The 16,675-nt window shown below is 38.6% G+C and overlaps 1 protein-coding gene across 2 annotated transcripts in view; it reads left to right on the top strand.

Annotated features, from left to right (window-relative positions):
• The first annotated feature begins 2,817 nt into the window (after positions 1-2,817).
• Positions 2,818-16,675, top strand: part of CRISPLD1 (cysteine rich secretory protein LCCL domain containing 1) — a 36,685-nt gene continuing 22,827 nt past the window's right edge. Inside the window, exons 1-2 of one of the 2 annotated variants that reach the window (XM_068186459.1) lie at positions 2,818-2,832; positions 3,738-4,060. In XM_068186459.1, the coding sequence (XP_068042560.1) occupies positions 3,803-4,060 (258 nt within the window). In that variant the 5' untranslated portion in view covers positions 2,818-2,832; positions 3,738-3,802. Of the gene's footprint in view, positions 2,833-3,737; positions 4,061-16,675 lie in introns of those variants that run through there. The other variant, XM_068186468.1, reaches the window with a different exon arrangement.

Raw genomic sequence — 16,675 nt, 5'->3', positions numbered from 1 at the left:
TTAAATTAAGTCCCAGCTTTTATAATTCATCAGATTTGGTAAATATCCTTTATATGTATTACAGTCTTTCCCTGTCCTCCTTAATTGGTGGTGTCACTATTTCTTAGCCCAATTATCCATATTTGCATACTCCACATATTTTTTCTATTAGGAAAGATATGAAGATATGATGATGAAGTATCTTTTATTCATACCCTTGTTTATTTACAATGACTGCTGGAACTTGCTCTCATCAAATACAGAAAGATTCAGTCAGCAGAAGATACTTTTTCCAGGATTTTCTTAGTGCCATATTGTCAGTGTTTGTGCAGCATGCACCTAGTGACCTATTACTAATTTCTTTCAAGTGGGTTTTTGATTGCAATTTTTGTTGTTGCTGTTACAGCTATTCAGAAAACAGTTACTCTGTCCATCTGTTTGCATACGCACTGTCTGCATGTGCCTTTGGTAAGGGAGGATACTTAGTTTTAGTTTCAGGAGATGTAATGGTGCGTAACTGTTTATTATAATAATTTTAAATTGTGGGTGGCAGTTATATATCCAGTGGCAGGGGTTTAAACCAATCCAGAAAAACAAAAAAATCCTATTCTGATTCAGAAAGGAGATCCAGCAATGTTTAATTATATTAATACACAGATATTAGTGGATGTGTCAAAATATTATTTGTCAAAATCATAACACTTTTATGTGGTCACAAACCATACAGCCATAAATCAAACTCAAAGGGTACAGTCATGGAGGGCAAAGGGTTTATTCATTTGCTGAAAAAGTAATTGATAACCAACAAAAAAAAAATTCAATGAGGCCTACCTCTTTTTGCATTAGTATTTATTTTATGAATCTGAAACTTGCATCATAAAACAATGTCTTCAATTTGACAAAGACCAAATATGATCAAGTGCTTTCAGGAAAAGTATGATGAATACTCAAAATCAAAGACAGTACATGATATTTGATCTATATTCTGTTTGAAGCCCAGCAAGTATCCAGTGCTGATGGAAAGGGGCAACTACTGCACTTTCCAGTTGATGTGAACCCCATAAATATCAGTTAAAATTCAGTTTCTTAAGTACAAGCATTACTGGGTTTAATAATACAGCTATTCTGCTGTTTTATAATGAAATAACACTTGTGCCCATACACAGAATTAGAGACACTTTACCAAGTGATAATGCTAAGTTATGCTTTGATGGTACAGAATCTGCATCTTGGCCTCCAGAGGCCTAAAGAGGATGGAAACAAGATTTAGCAATACAAACATGATGTGAGTAATAAAAAAAAAAATCCAGATGTGGCATACAGACTCCAGCAAATGCTTCTAATATTTTGTTTTCTTCCTGTTTCTTTAAACTGTTCTGCATGGCCAGTCTGTATGTATGGCTCACTCTTCTGTACCCAAAATGACAAGTGATAAGTTAATCTGGTGCATAAACACTGAAAAAACTTGCATCTAGTCTGTGTATGCAGCTGCAGAATGGCATTTTACCTCACACGGTTTTGTTATAAAAAAAGTTTAGTGCCCAATACTTGAGCACAGAAATCCAATTCCAGGATTGCAAGAAAAAAAGTTATAAAGATCAACCAATATGGAGCATAAGAACTTCAGAATATCATAGTGTGTAAGTAAAAGAGTACCTATAACATCCTACACTCAGTTCCAAAGTCTTTAGGGAAATTATAACTAAAACTGAGAAAGAGAGAGCACAAGAAGCAGCAGTGTGTTACTTCCATGGCATTGTTTCTCTTGGGCTCATGAAATTTGGAAGCATTTATAGAGCTGGTCTAAAGCCAGTTGGATTCTGATGAATTTTAACCTCAGCCTCTCAGTTTCTGAAAATGAAAATATAGAAAAGTTTTGGAAGCTGATACAGCAGTCCTGTGAAGACTGGAAGTTGGTCAATCCAGCCGTTAGCTCAATATAACAAATTATACTAAGTAAATGAAATGTCAACCCCATCAGCTCGCAAAAAAAAATTCAGTCTAGAAGACTTCAATACAACAAAAGTATGTATCTGATGCCTATTCTTGCTTGGCACAGAAATGAGTGGTTACAAAATTTTGAATTCTACTTTGTGAAGAGAAGTCTCATGTGGCTGGATTTAATCCACAATAAAATTCCTGTCCTGATACCTCCAAGCATATTCACATGTTCTGGACTTTTGCGGAGTTCACTGCTTTTACTCTTTCCTGTGGCTCAGCAGGAGCAGGCCGGCTTAGCATCCTCTTGCCTGCTGCCAAGGATGGAGGCGGTTGGGGATGGGGCCCCCACTCGACTTTTCTGGGCGATAGCTTTTGCAGGAACGCGGCCAGCTTCTGCTTGAGGCTGCGGTGCCAGCCAGCCCTTGCTGCCCGCCGGATTCCAGGTATCGCCCCGGGAGCTGTTGCGGGTTCCGCCGCCCCCGGGTGCCGATGCCGGTGCCGGGCCGAGGGTGCGGGGGCCGGGGCCGGGGGCGGGCGCGGTGCCCGGAGCGCGGCCGTCCCGCCCCGCGGGATGCCGGGGAGGGGTGTCCGCCGCACGTCACCGCCGCCTGCGATAAATGCCCGGCGGGGCGGGAGCCGTGGGGAGAAGCGTGGAGCAAATCGGGGCGGCGGTGGCGACCCGGAGGCGGGCGGGGGAGGCTGCGGCGGCGGCTGAGCTCGGCGGCAGCCCCGCGCCGCGGCTCCGCTGCTGGACACGTCCGCGCCCGGCGCGCCGCTCGCAGCGCTGCTCCGCCGCAGCCAGCGGGGCGAGGCCGTGCCCGCGCCCCCCGGCCCGACGCGGGCGTGGCGAGGAGGCGGGCGGCGGAACGAAGCTGGCTGCGGGGAGAGCAGGCAGCCGCCGCCGCCGGAGGGGTAAGGGCACTGGCGGGGGGCAGCATCCTCCCCGCAGCATCCTCCCCGCGGTGGAGGCAGGCCCGGCGGCCGGGGCCGCTCCGGCCGGGTCGGCTGCCCCACGGAGAGCGGGGCCGGGCGCGGGCGGCGGCGGCGCGCTGGGGAGCGCTCGGCTCTCCCGGCCCGTGCGCCTCTTTGTGTTTCCCTCCCAGCGGCTGGGTCCGGTGTGGCGGGATTCGCGCGTGCTCACCCTGGGTGAAGGAGCGACCTCGGCTTTCCTGACTAAAGCACTCAGTCGTGAAGTAGGCGTTGTTAGAATATCGCGTTCTTGGAAGCGGTGCTACTCTTTCTGAGAGTTTTCAGTGCTTTCCTTTACTTGGTGACTAGCAAAACGCTGTCTCCCCCGTTTTCGTGTCCGTTGAATACCTTTAGTTTCATTGGGGTTTTGGAAATCGTAAAACAAAAGTTTTAATCATGGTCATATTCTGAAATGCACCAAGAGGGGATACTTTGTATCAAGTTAATTGTGGATTTCAGTTTACACTTTGGCAATGACTGCAAGCCTTTAACCTTCTTTTGTTAAGTTCCAATACTGGAAGACCTTATCTACAGTCTAATCTTCATTGATGTCTGGCTCCTTTTAAGTAGATATGAAAAGCATGCTTTTTGCATGCAGGCACTGAAACATGCTTGTCAATGTAATATATAAAACCACTTGAACAAACGAAGTTCATAAGGCTGAAGATAAGCTATCTTCCCAAATCAACAGTGTGCACTTTTAGAGTAAAAAATGCAGCATCCTGCTTTCTCCCCCTAAAACAACAGTTACAAAATCTGTATGAACTAGAGATTTTGTTGCTTAATAAGTCCATACAGGCCAGTCCTTCAGTCTACAAATTACATTACTCTCTCTTATGCATTTACAGCCAGCAAACCTGGAAGAAAGACTTTGTCTTGGAGCTAACTCCTGAGCATTTTGAGATCATTCATCATGAAGTATGTAGTACAGGAATGGCTCAGAATAACTACCTTGCTATTCATAGCTCAAGCAGTTTCTGCAATGGTTCTTCCCAATGCCACACTCTTAGAGGAACTTTTGGAAAAGTACATGGATGAAGATGGTGAGTGGTGGATCGCCAAGCAGAGAGGGAAAAGGGCTATCACAGACAGTGATATGCAAAGTATCTTGGATCTTCATAATAAATTACGGGGTCAGGTGTATCCACCAGCTTCCAATATGGAATATATGGTAAGGAAAAATGGATAGTGACATGCAGAAAAAATGTTCTTAGAATAGTTGCTATCACTTTATAAAACAGCATACTTTCAGTCTTAGCTTGCTTGTTTTCTCATTTAAAGAGCTTATTACTTGTTTGTCTTTTTTTTTTTTTTTTTTTTTTTTGTACAGGTGTGAACTGTGAGATAAAAATGCCTGTTTGTGGATCAAGTGTCATGCTCTACTTATATTAATGTGTTTAATCTCTCATAGCTCTCCTAAATTTAAATGACAGTTCCTCATTGTTAGGGGCCAATTTCCAAACTTGCAGTACATAATAAAGCTGATTGTAATTGTGGCCTAAAAAGTTACCATCTGAGAAGAGTACTGAACTATGAAGTTTCAAGATAGCATGCATGTGTTCTTTCCCATGCTTCTAAGTTGGATGGAATTTCTGAGCAAAATGAGGGTTTTACAACAAGAAAGACTTCTATTTAAGTTGGCACGTGTTACTGGAGTGCTGTATATTTCTGTGTTCAAATTAATAATGTAATTTCTGTTTATTATTTTTCATTAACAAGCCTCTATATTTAGATTATTATTAGTGGCATTAAGTCCCATGTTTCTGAACTTTGTTTTCATGCCATAGTTCAAGGCTAATTCTATTTCTTCTTGTTAAGTAGATGAAGTCAGGCCATTAGAGCTGAAGAAGTCTAGAAGTTTGACAAAAATGGGCAACTTTTCTTTTTTCTGCAGCTTTTTTCCTGTGATCACATGGTATATTGTTGGTTTATCTTTCTCTGGTTCATGCACCAGAGAAAGAGTGTTGGCATAGGCTGAGTTGTTTGTATCAAATATTGTACAGGTTTCTTGACACTTTCCATGACAGAGGTTTATATTAACACATTTCCAGATCAAAATATCTTTCCTGGACTGGAGTCATGTCTTTCAGGTTGGAGATCTGTTTGAACTGAGCATATATGGGTTTTGGAGAAACCATACTTGTTTAAACTGTCAGTACAATCATAGGATGGTTTGGGTTGGAGGGGACCTTTAAAGGTTCTCTAGTTCATCCTTCATTAAAGGCAGTTTAACTTAAGTTTACCTATGTGAGTGTTATTGTATTGGACTAAGAGCCATCAGAGAAATAGTTCATGGAATCACAGGATGTATTGCCACATATCATCTCCAAACAATGATAATATCTGAAACCCCTTTAACCTGTTCAGTTACAATTGTCTGCACATATTAGTAAACTTTGTTTCCTGTAGTGACTTTTTCAGACCTTGCTACAACAGAGGTTAACATTTTGTTCCCAGTCATTCAGGTTGACTTTTTTCTGGAAAGCTCAATAAAAAGCTATTAAGCCTTTTTGTAAAAGAATAATTGGGAGAACTGTTGCTTTCCTTTGTTAAAATACTGCAAGCCTTTTCCTTGAGAGTCTGTGAAAGCGTAGGTGATTTGTAGTTATGCGCCTTTTTCCATTCCTAATGCCATACTACATTTGCCTGTCTTATATATCTTGGAAAGGAGAATTTGGATATACTCACAGAAGTAAGGTTTTTGACAGCTTTATTCAAAGATTCCTCCAGCACTGCACACACTTGGGCTTAGACTCTGTGTTAGGTCTACATCTGGAACAAGTTTTTTTGTTGTTTTTTCTGTGCTCTCCAATGATGCCTTAGCCAGAGAGTACAAGTAGCATGGAAAAGCAATTACCCAATTTTAACATCAAGGATGTTACTCAGAACAGGGCAGCAGCTTTCAAGAGGGTGGGATTCAATTTTGGTGTAATATCCAAGGGAATGAGGGCTTAGGATAGGCAAGGGTTTGAGACCTGTGAAGGCAAAGGGTCTGTGTAAAGTGTGTGGGCAGAGGGATAGATACCTGGGGAGGGACAGGAACCCATGAGAAGGGTGTGGAGAAAGCCTGAGTGATCAAAAAGGTCTTGAGAAATCATTGTGGTGGAGAGAAAGAGCATTTGAGAAATAGATATGGTTAAGCTAAGACCTGTGACTGTGATTTTGATCACAAGTTTATAGAAGGAGGTTAAGAGCACTGACCTTTGCTAAGAGAGGCTATTTGAAAAGTCTAAACCTGTTAGTCAGTGGGGAGGAAGATTGCATCTGAAGGAAGCAGGTGAGAGTTGGTATTGGGAATGGAGAGAGGAGGGTTTAGGAGACAGTGGGAACCACATGCTGCTTGAACAGAACAAGGAAAGGACAGGACTGCTGATTGTTTGCACCTTTATTTTTATGGTACTCCTATTGATTTTCCTTTCAGTGTCTTAACAAAGATAATTATTAGTGCTCCAGAAGAGGGAAACCATCCATCTAAATGCTTGCCTGATGTTTAGTGAGATAAATGAGTGCAGCTGAAATACTTTTGTCTACTTTTGGTTTATTAATATAGACATGCTGGCAAACAGGTCTCCTGCTATTGGCACAGTCCTGTCCTTGTAAACTGCCTTTTGTATCAGTATATCCTTTCCTTGTGAATAGAGCTAGTTCTGCTTGTGGGAGTGAAGTTCTATGTCTCACTGAACCTCAGTGGAGATGATCAAGGTCCAGGTGCCTCCCTGATAAACCTGTATCTCTATAAATCTGTGATATAGTTGAGAAGTTTAAGACATTCAAGAGTACTTGGAGCTGGGAGGAGTATGTGGGGGCTGCATGCTCTCACTGCACTGTTAGGTTACCTAAGATGTTCCAGACTAAAAGGCAGCTCTGGCTGAAGTGCCTCTGTCCTGCTCCTGCCAAGGGAATGGACCTGAGCTGATGATGAGACTGATTCAAGTACTTAAAGAATCAGATTTTATTTTAGAAAAATGTAATTTTAGTTTGTTGTTTTTTTTTTCATTCTGAATCATGACACTACCTTCCTGTGTGGCAGAATCAGATGAGTACCAGTGCTGATAAAAGAGCATTGGAATACATACCTAAGGAATGGGTGAGGTGGAGAACCACATTGGGTAGGAGCTATTGGTTTTATTATTCACTTACGGAGTCCAGCCTTACCTTTGAGATAAGGTCTGCAGCATAAGATCTTGGTTCTACTAAAAACAAACAAAAACCCCAGAAAACAAACAAACAAAACCAAAATCAAACAAAAAAAACCACAAAAAAAAAACCCAAGGAAAATGAAAAAGTTGCATTACTGATCTGTACACTCTTTCCATGTGCTTTGAAAAAGCAAACATTACTGGGCTGACATCGTTCAGAGCCCTAAAGTTACAGTGCAGTAAGATTCACAGTAGCTAGGTCTAATGAACAAAGTGTTCTCATGGTTGTCTGTCTGAACTGACTGGATGAAAAGTTCATCTTCCCAAGTACTGTGTCTCTGGTGGTGAGCAGTAATGGATTCCTAAGATAAGAGGATAAGAATAAAGCATGTGAAAAGAGAAACTTTTGCAATTAAGCACCCCAGCTTCCAGCAAACAGCAGCTTAGGGACTTCCTCAATCTGCTGTTGTACTTTTTGCATCAGATGGAACATTCTCACATGGAATTTTCTTTATGAATCTGAAAGCTTCTGAGTCTACTTGTATTGTTTGAATCCATGGCATCAATTTGCAGACCTCTATAAATTTAATTATGCAGTGGGTGAAAAAGTGTATTTGTTTTCCTTTAAACTTGGTCTTCTATTTGATGCCGTGTTTTTCTTTATTCTGAGAAATAATTATTTCCTCAGTGATCACAAAGTTTCAGCTGAAGAGTCCTAATTCCTGTACTTGAAAACTGTTCTAGCTGAAAAGCTGTTCCATTTTGCTATGGTTCTTCTATTTTCCTTTTAATGCAAAGGGGACAAAGCAAACTGTGGATAGTTATGGCATACTGCAAATTGTTGTAGTTGTATTTATTTTCTTCTCTCCCTAATAATTTCTAACATTCTTTTACTTTTTGACGGAGTGTCATACAGCTGACGTGAAACCATAGAGCTATTCACAATGACTTCAAGATCTTTCTAATGTGCTAAGACGTCATTTACTACACTACGGTGTATATCTAGTTGGCTGTTATCTCCAGCAATGTCCTTATTACTTTGTATTCATTCACTCTGAATGCTATAAATCATTTTGTCTTCCAATCACTTAGCATTAAGGAGTCTCCTGTCTTTATCTTTTTTTTTCATATCCTGTTTTTACCTATCTTAAATAGTGAATACTATATTACATTCTCTTTTCTTGGGCTGTTGTGGAGAAGGTGACCAGAGACCATAGACACAATCTTGCAGGGAATCTGAAAAATTATTTTGTATTCTTAAATCCCTTTGCTGTCATTTATCACTTCTTCTTTTACCTTATGATAGCTTAATTTTGTTTGTTTGTTAATTTTTAAGTAACTTAGTAACTCTGGAAAACTTAACTGCGCCTAACCCTTTTACACATGTTGACACCTTCAAGGTGCAATCTATGTGTGAGTAGTTATCTGTATATTTCGTATTTTTTTAACTTACCCTATCAAATCAGCCCAGTGGAAGTTGGTTTTTAGTCTGTTTCTCAGGATCTTCTAGAAGCTTTTTAAAATATTATCAACCACGTGCTGGTTTTTGTTAATGTGGTAGCAAGAGAGATAGTGTACTGCACAGTAATTAGAAGTTTAATGAGCAAGTTCTTCCAGGTTCTTGAAGGCTATTGTTTGGTCCCGGCAATTTGATGCTGTCAGTATTTTCAGTTTTGGGTTTTGTTGCTTAAGGCTGATTTGGATCCTCCACCTCACCTTCTGTCTCTTTTTCTGTATGGAAGAATTGTGGTGTGAGAATGTGCATAAGCTCCTCTGTAGGGAACAGTATTGCAAAAATTCATTAAACTCCTCTGCAGTGGCCTTATATGACCTTATGACTACATGTTGGATCATTCTTTCCTAGACCTCCTCCTTCAAAGCTGAGAGAGTTTTTGAGTTGTTGACATTATGACTTAAATAGAAAAAGAAAAATCTTTTTTTGAGGTTATGATGAACAGTGTCTTATGAAAATGCATGGCAAATGCATGATGTATATTCTTTTATCTGCATTGCTTCTTTTTAAAGAAAGATGTAAGGAACATTTTCTTTTTGCTGCGCACATGAATTTAACAGCACTGGAAAGAGAGGAGAGAGGAATGAGGTTTCCCTGCTCCCCTTCTAAAGCATCTGAACAGAGCTTAGAGCACTGAGTCATGCTTTCAGCATGTCCCTCCAGGCTGTTGCCACCAGTGTGGCCTTCACACCTTGTGTGCACTTGGGGTACATCCATATGGAAGAGACATACTGGGAGCTGTGGCTAAGAGCTGCTGGCACTGTTCAGTCTGACCAGAGCAGGAGGGCTGTGGCTCTGCTGCTCTGCAGCTGCTAAGGTGTCCTTGCATGGTCCTCTGCTGTGCTGGAGCTGCCTGTGCCTGCCCAGCCTCTCTTGCCAAAGGCCTATCCTTTGAGGAAAAAATGGGAACCATCATGCTTTGTTGTACTTGTCAATGGGGTTTGTTGTGGATTCATGCAAGTAGTCCTCTTATTCAGTTAGAAAGGGTTTGCTGCATCTTAATAAATTCTTACTAAATTTTAAAGGCTTAATAAAAGTTGAAAAACTTCCTGAACTCCTAATCTTTTTTTTTTTTTTTTTGGAAGCAATACTTGTGTATCATGAACTGAAATTGGAAAAACTTTTTCCCCAATAATTTCATTGGTAACCTTGCACTTTAGTAAATCTGAATATATTAATGAAAATTGATTTCCTTCATGATTTTTGCAGTCAAGACTATAAAAATAGTCATTATTATTTGGATAGTGGAAGTTGTTAATTCCTCTATATTCCTAACAGTTTTAGTTTGCAAAATAAAATGATTCACCAAGAATAATATTCACAAAAGTAGTTCTGGTTAATGAATTTATAATGCACTCTATTTTAAACCATTCTTTTAGTATTCATTTCTTGATTTCATACATATTTTCCCAAAAAAAGAAGTCAAATGATTAATGTGAGATCCTAATTCCATGCATATGGCTTTGCTGTACTTAAGAGTATTCAGGTTTCAGCTTGATAGATAACAGAGCATTTCAACCTGGTATTTCTTGGCCCTGAGCCATGCATTGCATTTTGTAATTACTGTAATTGGAGACACCAGTGTCTTCTTGGGAAAGGAAGTCTTTGCTTACTTTGTTATGTTTATTCTTTTGGCCAGATCCTGCCAATAAATACCAGGGATGTCATTGCAAAGTCCATAACTTGCTTCTATAAAGTTTTACTTCGGAAGACTTGTGAGGAAACGACAGAGATCTAGAGGTGCTTTTAAAACAGTTCAGATTAGAATAATTATTTGTGTATAGCTGTACATATTTTGTTTATAGCTGTGTATATCTGTACATATTTTGTGTATAGCTGTACCATATAGCTGTGTGCTTCTTCAGGAAAATTCTGGATGTTTATCTGGCAGCAATGTTGGACCCATATTTTGTTCAGAGAGGGGGAAAAAATATTTTTTTCTTAGTTTGGTATAATACCTCTGAAGTTCCTAGTTTGAAAACCTTGGTAGTGATGTCTTGAAAGTGCTAATACCATGTAATTCCTTTCAAAACCATGACTAATTCATAACTTCTATGAAGGGCCTTATATTTTGGGAGGCTTGATGATTTGCTTCGCCATTTCAGTAGCTTCAGGAAGACTTTAGAAGAAAAAAAATTAAAAATATTGCTTATTTAGATTTTTTAACAATTTCCTGTAGGCAATCTTCTGTTATTCAGTTAAATAGAAACCTTTGGAGTTTGGATTATATGAACCCACTAGTAGACAGAGCTCTTGCATGATAGTAAAAGATTATTCATGGCATCATAGAGACTGAATAGGATTCAAAATAAATTTTATTGCTATTTTGTGATGCATTTAGGTTCTACGATCAACTTAAGTCAGGGAGTAGCAGCTCCTTTCTGTGTGTATCTGTAAGTTCCCAGATGAGTTTTTTTTATTTTTTTGTAGTATTCCTAGGAGAATTGAAACAGCATTAGGAAACATAAAGGAAGACCTTGTAATGGACATACATGTTTTGGTGAATTTCTCTATTCTGACATGCCCTTCTAAATTTCCTAGACCTTTCTGACAAAACATTTTGATGTATCTGTTTAGTGTATCTTACCCATCTTGCCAAATCTTTTCAGGGATGCTTGATTAAAAACAATTCCTGTTCCTTTTGAGCAGAGGGCTTTGGTTTGTGGAATTGCCTAAGTGGCTGAAGAGCACTTTGGATGCCAAGAACAGAGCAGCTCTATTCAGAGTGAACCTGCCCTCTTTCCCTCTGGTTTTCCACTTTTCTGCTTCACTTCAAAGATTGGTGGAAGTGCTTCAGCTCCTTTGCCTGTGCTCAAAGGCTACTGACTCTGCATCAAAGAACACAGTGACGTTGACTTATCCTCTTATTCTCCCTGGCAGTTTTAGCAAAGGATTGTGCGATGTGAAGTGGCCAAGGAAAAAAAGTGGTATGACTTCTATTGATGTAATGCCAACAACAACTAAGTTGTTGGCAACTCCAAGTAAAGAAACTGAAAGTGGAAAGTAGCAAAAAGGCTCACTGTCTCAAAGTTTAAGGGAGCCTTCCCAAAATAAAATAATTAGCAACACAGGACAGACACTGTTCATCTTTTATTTTTGCTGTCAGAGAACTTTTTTGTCCCCAGTATAAACAGGATCATTAAATATTAATCAGTATTAGCAGAATCTAAGCTTAAATACAAAATTTGAACAGAACACAGAAAGAATCAATGAAATTTATAAAAGCAGCTCCCTATTGCCTGTCATTTTCATAATATTTGCCTCATAATGTTCCTCAACTAATTTTTTTCTTTTTAATTAAGAAAAAAATACTTACTTCTTAACATTATTCCAGTGAAATGCTAGATATGAAGTTATCCTCTTCTATGTAAATACAATCAGCCTTAGATTTGGCGTGAGTCACTATCATAGAAAAAGTGTGATTCAAGCAAAAGACTGTCCTCTGGTATTAGAAAGATGGACAAATTTCACTTTATTATGAAAGAAGATAACAGTTTCTCAAAATGAGGCTGTTAAATCCAGAATTTGGCTGCCTGATACATATCAAAATAGATTTGTCCTGAATTCTCTGTTGGATCTTCAAATGGTCAGGGATTAATTCAGTACATTTTCCAATGTTTTTTTGAGATTTTATTTGAAAATATTTCTGACAGTAGTGCCAGGTCACATATGATCAATGGATGCTTTCTGGCAGTAAGTTCAATTCACTTATGTCAAAACACAGTGGTCATCTTTTAAAAGCATTTAGTTTGACACATATTTGAGATACCATAGTTAATTCCTGTTCAAAGTCCAGGAAATTCTGTAACATGTCTAAAACTGCTGTATGAAAGCAATCAGTTACAGTGGGTTTAACCTGGTAATCACTACTAGGATTTGAGGTAAGGACCTGTGCTCTGGTCAGTTTGTGATTAGCTATAAATATTCATGAATACTATTTGTAATGAATGTGTGCAATTCATAATTTGACAATGGACAAACTAGAGAAATCAAGATCAGCTTTCATGCTGTTGCTTCTCTTCCATTCCTGTTAGAATATAGAAGTGAATAAATGATTTTTAGTCATGTTCTAACAGACAGTCTCAATGCACTCCTTTTAAAAAGTAGGAAAGAAAATGCACTGTTTCAGAGCACCTTGGAAAGCTGAATATTCCAGCACGGTTTTTTTAACATGCTTAGAGTACACAAAGAATTAAACGTGATTAGTCATGTCTGCTGGTTCCTATTCCTGGTTTTACATCTTCAACACAAAGAGCTCAAACACATGAAGCTGTAATAAGGAGATACTTCTAAATATTGGTGCAATTTTTTCAGTGTTTGGGAACAATATTTTTGGCCACTTTCCTGTTTCCAGGCAAAAGCCACAGTTTTCCTGCTTTTTACTCTTTTCCAAAAGAGTAGCTGAAACCTCAATGTCTATTCAGGGATCTCTGCCCAGTTTAAAGCTCTATAAACTCCAGTCTGCCCCATGGTAGCATGTAAGTTCCTTACATTTCACTTCTAGCCAGGTAGTAGTTTTCCAGCAGAAAATGCCTGTCTTAACTTTCTTGGTAGAGGAAGGTTTGGCAGTTTTACCTCTTCTTTCTTTGTGCTTAAAGAATCTATCAGTACTAGTTAGTATTGTTGGGTTTTTCTTTTCAAGGGAATTTTGCCTGGTGTTTTTGCCTGAGTTATTGTGGTCATTGCTGCATAAGGGACCTCAGGCTGTGGGGAGACCACATTTTTTTCTGACTCAAATGACTGGAGGTAAGCATCTCAGTTGAGTGCAAGTTATTTGCTGTTCAGATGTGCTAATTATCAGTTTTCAGAGATTTCCTTCAGCATTTTTGTACTGATGAAATTGCCTCACTGAAGCATGACTGAAAGACAAGCTGATAAAAACTGCCAATGCCAGTTCATCAAGAAGAGATCATGTCAAACCAATCCATTTTACTTTTTTAATGACCCAATAGTTAGGAAAGTATTAGGTGCCATATTTTGACTCTGGAAAGTTTCTTCAGTTTTGGTTAAACACTTATGACTTCTGTGAGCAAAGAGTACACCTGAAAACTTGCAGTGTGTATATATACACACACTTTATATATATATATATATATATGTAAAATGTGGGCACAGGATGGGGGTTGTTTTAAAGAACATGATCAAAATTAGAACTTGAGAAGTAGAAGTAATGCTGTTAATGAAACTTAACTGCAAGGTATGGAACAAGGAAAAAATCAAACTGGTGAAATACAAGGGATAAAATGTAGAGGTAAAATTGCAATATCAAGATGCAGGAATTGCACTGACATAAAAAATATGTGGCACTACTCTGTAAAAGGAGTTGTCCATGTGTGAAACTGATGAGAATTTGTCTGAAATGGAAATGTCCATTTTTGTTAATTTTTAGAAATGGTCTACCCATTCTAGAGAGAATGAAAGAGATTAATAAGATTGATTATGAAGACAGAATATGTGATTTGTGAGATGATTGTTACAGAGTGAAGCAGCTGAATTTGGTTAATCTGGGAAATAACTAAAGGTGGTTACAGGAAAGAGAGAGATTTCTTTTTATGTGACAGTAAAACATCAGCTAGCATTGCAGGGCAGGAGGTTTAGGTTGCATACCAAGGAGATCCTCTTTATTCCTGCAATCATAAAAACCCTGAAGGAAATAAAAGTAAATATTATTCTGAAAGTACTGTTATTATTTTAAATTATAAAAATGTGGATAATACACATATATTTGGCTCAGTGGAGAAGGCTAGATAGACTAGAGTCAGGATCAGTCTCTTGAAGTAATTTTTAAGTGTACCTTTCTGTTTTTCTGTGTTGATGCCATGCAGGTGATTTCTAGTTTTCAGCTGTATTTCTGGCATATTTGCTCATGGCATTTCTCATTCTATGTTTCATCTTACCTTTTTTTTTTTTCCTTCTCAGTGTCATTAGTCTTAATACAGTGGATTCCTTTAAAAAGTAAATAAATACCCATACTGTACAGTGGTATTTACTTTACCACTCTTTCCCTATATTTAGAATGTATACAGCAATGAGGTATTTATACTATGCCATGGTAAATGTTTACTTTCAGTGGTGCCCACTGTACTTACTTTTCCATCTTTACTGAGCTTGAATTTTAGCTCTTCTTTAATTTCCGTGTAGTCCCAGTCCATATGATTTTTTCTGACTTCCAACATTTGTGGAAACATATCCAATTAAAATGTTACCACTGTTGAGGTTTTTTTTTTTAATTATTTTTATTGGAAAGTGTTTTTTGAGCTACTGGCCTTTGCAGTTCTGCTGCAATACTTTTAGTGTAATAGGTGGACTTCCTCTGGTGTGCCTTGGATGAGAATGTACATTTTTGATTTAACACTCGTGCAACACATATGGTGGGATTCAGCTCACAAAGCTTTTGATGTCTGTGTTGTAAATGTCTGCATTTGAGCCGGTCTCCTTTAATTAGTAGAGAAAAATGAGAACCTCCAACACACCGTTTATCTCAGTTAAAAGTGGGTGGCTAAAATTATCTCCTTCTATAGATGCTTATTTGTCTATGTAACTGCAATAGTTATTTAGATAATTAGCTATGATGTAAATATCTGCTTTGAGGCTGTTTAAATTCAGGGTACATTAATCCCACCTCATCTAATTTGTTTAGCTGTTGATGAATTTAAATTTAAGATGTGCTAGTCTCACTGAAGCAGCAGCTCCTCCAATAGGTAGAACATTGGTTTAGGTTCACACTGTACCCAAACCCTGTGTTGACAGAGGTTAAATTCCAAAATTTCTAGTCCAGTATGTAAAGCTAAACTGGCATTAGTTGTGGTTTATTTAAATGTGATATGGTATAAACCAGAAGCAGTAATAAGATCCATATTTTCTGCAACATCCCTGCTGCAAAATGTGGTACAATCTTCTGGGGTAGAAGAAGAGTCAGCAGCTGGAGGCAATAACTGCTGCAACCATTCAGTGTAACCTGCCCAGCTGGGTTTTATATTCAGCCAGAGTAGTGTTTGAGAATATTTGTGAAACACTGATAGTGCCATATCTGTGTGTCTTTGATGGTGCACTAATTTTAACAGGACACAGATGAAAGAAATGCCTCTGTTGACAAGTGTTGTGGTGCCATTCAAACAGATTTGTAGAGCAAAATAATTGATGCTGAGAACCTGTCATTCATGCTAATTGCGTTTCAGGATTTGTTTTTTTTCTGTTGTGTCTCTCTGTGTGGAATGAATACCCATGAACAACTTCAAAGTGCACTCTAGCACTGTTCTGCAAAACAAAAGGAATAGTTTCAAGGAGGTTCATACTGCTGAGCAGTTTGTGATATTTTCAGCGTGTGCCTATCTGAATGTAGAAAGCCTACCCTGATGATGATACCTTATCCAAAAGATAGATCTCATGGTGGTTTTCTGACAAAGTGAGCAATACTTTTTCTTGTTAAACAAGTTGAATTACCTTGCATGTAGTACCAAATGATTCCCAGTCAAAGTGCTTGTCAGACCTGGGAATCAGCTGCCTTGATGCACTTCCATCTTCTTGTGCTCCCTTCAGTACACTGTATTTACCAAGGAAATCTGATAGAGCAAAGTCATTGAAACCTGGTCACGTTAGAGCATGGATGAGGGAATGAGTGGATGAGAAATCACGTGCTGTGCACACCTGTTTTTCAAAAAATTATAGTCTCCCTGTTTATGAAAAGAAATTTCCTGTATTTTTAAGTAACGGTATTTGAAGATTTAACTCATCCTTTGGTAAGCAAAAGGATCCTTGCCTATAGCCATGCAGAGATTTCTTTTTAACTTTACAATTTCTTTCAAAGAGTTAAGTTGTTTTAAAAGTGTCCTTAGTTTAAATCTGTAAAATACTGACTGTTTTGAGTAATGTGGAAGAGCTTCTTGAATTAAGCTTAGAGCTCAATATATATTTCAGTTGCCAGATTTTAATATCACTAATGACATTGTGGTTAAAATTTAAGAAATGTTTACTTCTGGCAGGACATAAGATAAATAGATTGCTGTGACTCTTTATATTCTTCCATTTTTATCCTGGCTTCTTTTAAAATCCAAAGCATCTTGGCATTTTAATTAGTTTTGTATTTGAAGTTATTCATTGTGTTATTTGATCTGAATGAACATGAAAACTTAGG

Source organism: Anomalospiza imberbis, chromosome 1, assembly GCF_031753505.1.
Source record: "Anomalospiza imberbis isolate Cuckoo-Finch-1a 21T00152 chromosome 1, ASM3175350v1, whole genome shotgun sequence".
Taxonomy (NCBI): Eukaryota; Metazoa; Chordata; class Aves; order Passeriformes; family Viduidae; genus Anomalospiza; species Anomalospiza imberbis.
Note: the sequence above shows the minus strand (reverse complement) of the source record. Positions and strands in the feature narration are given on the sequence as shown.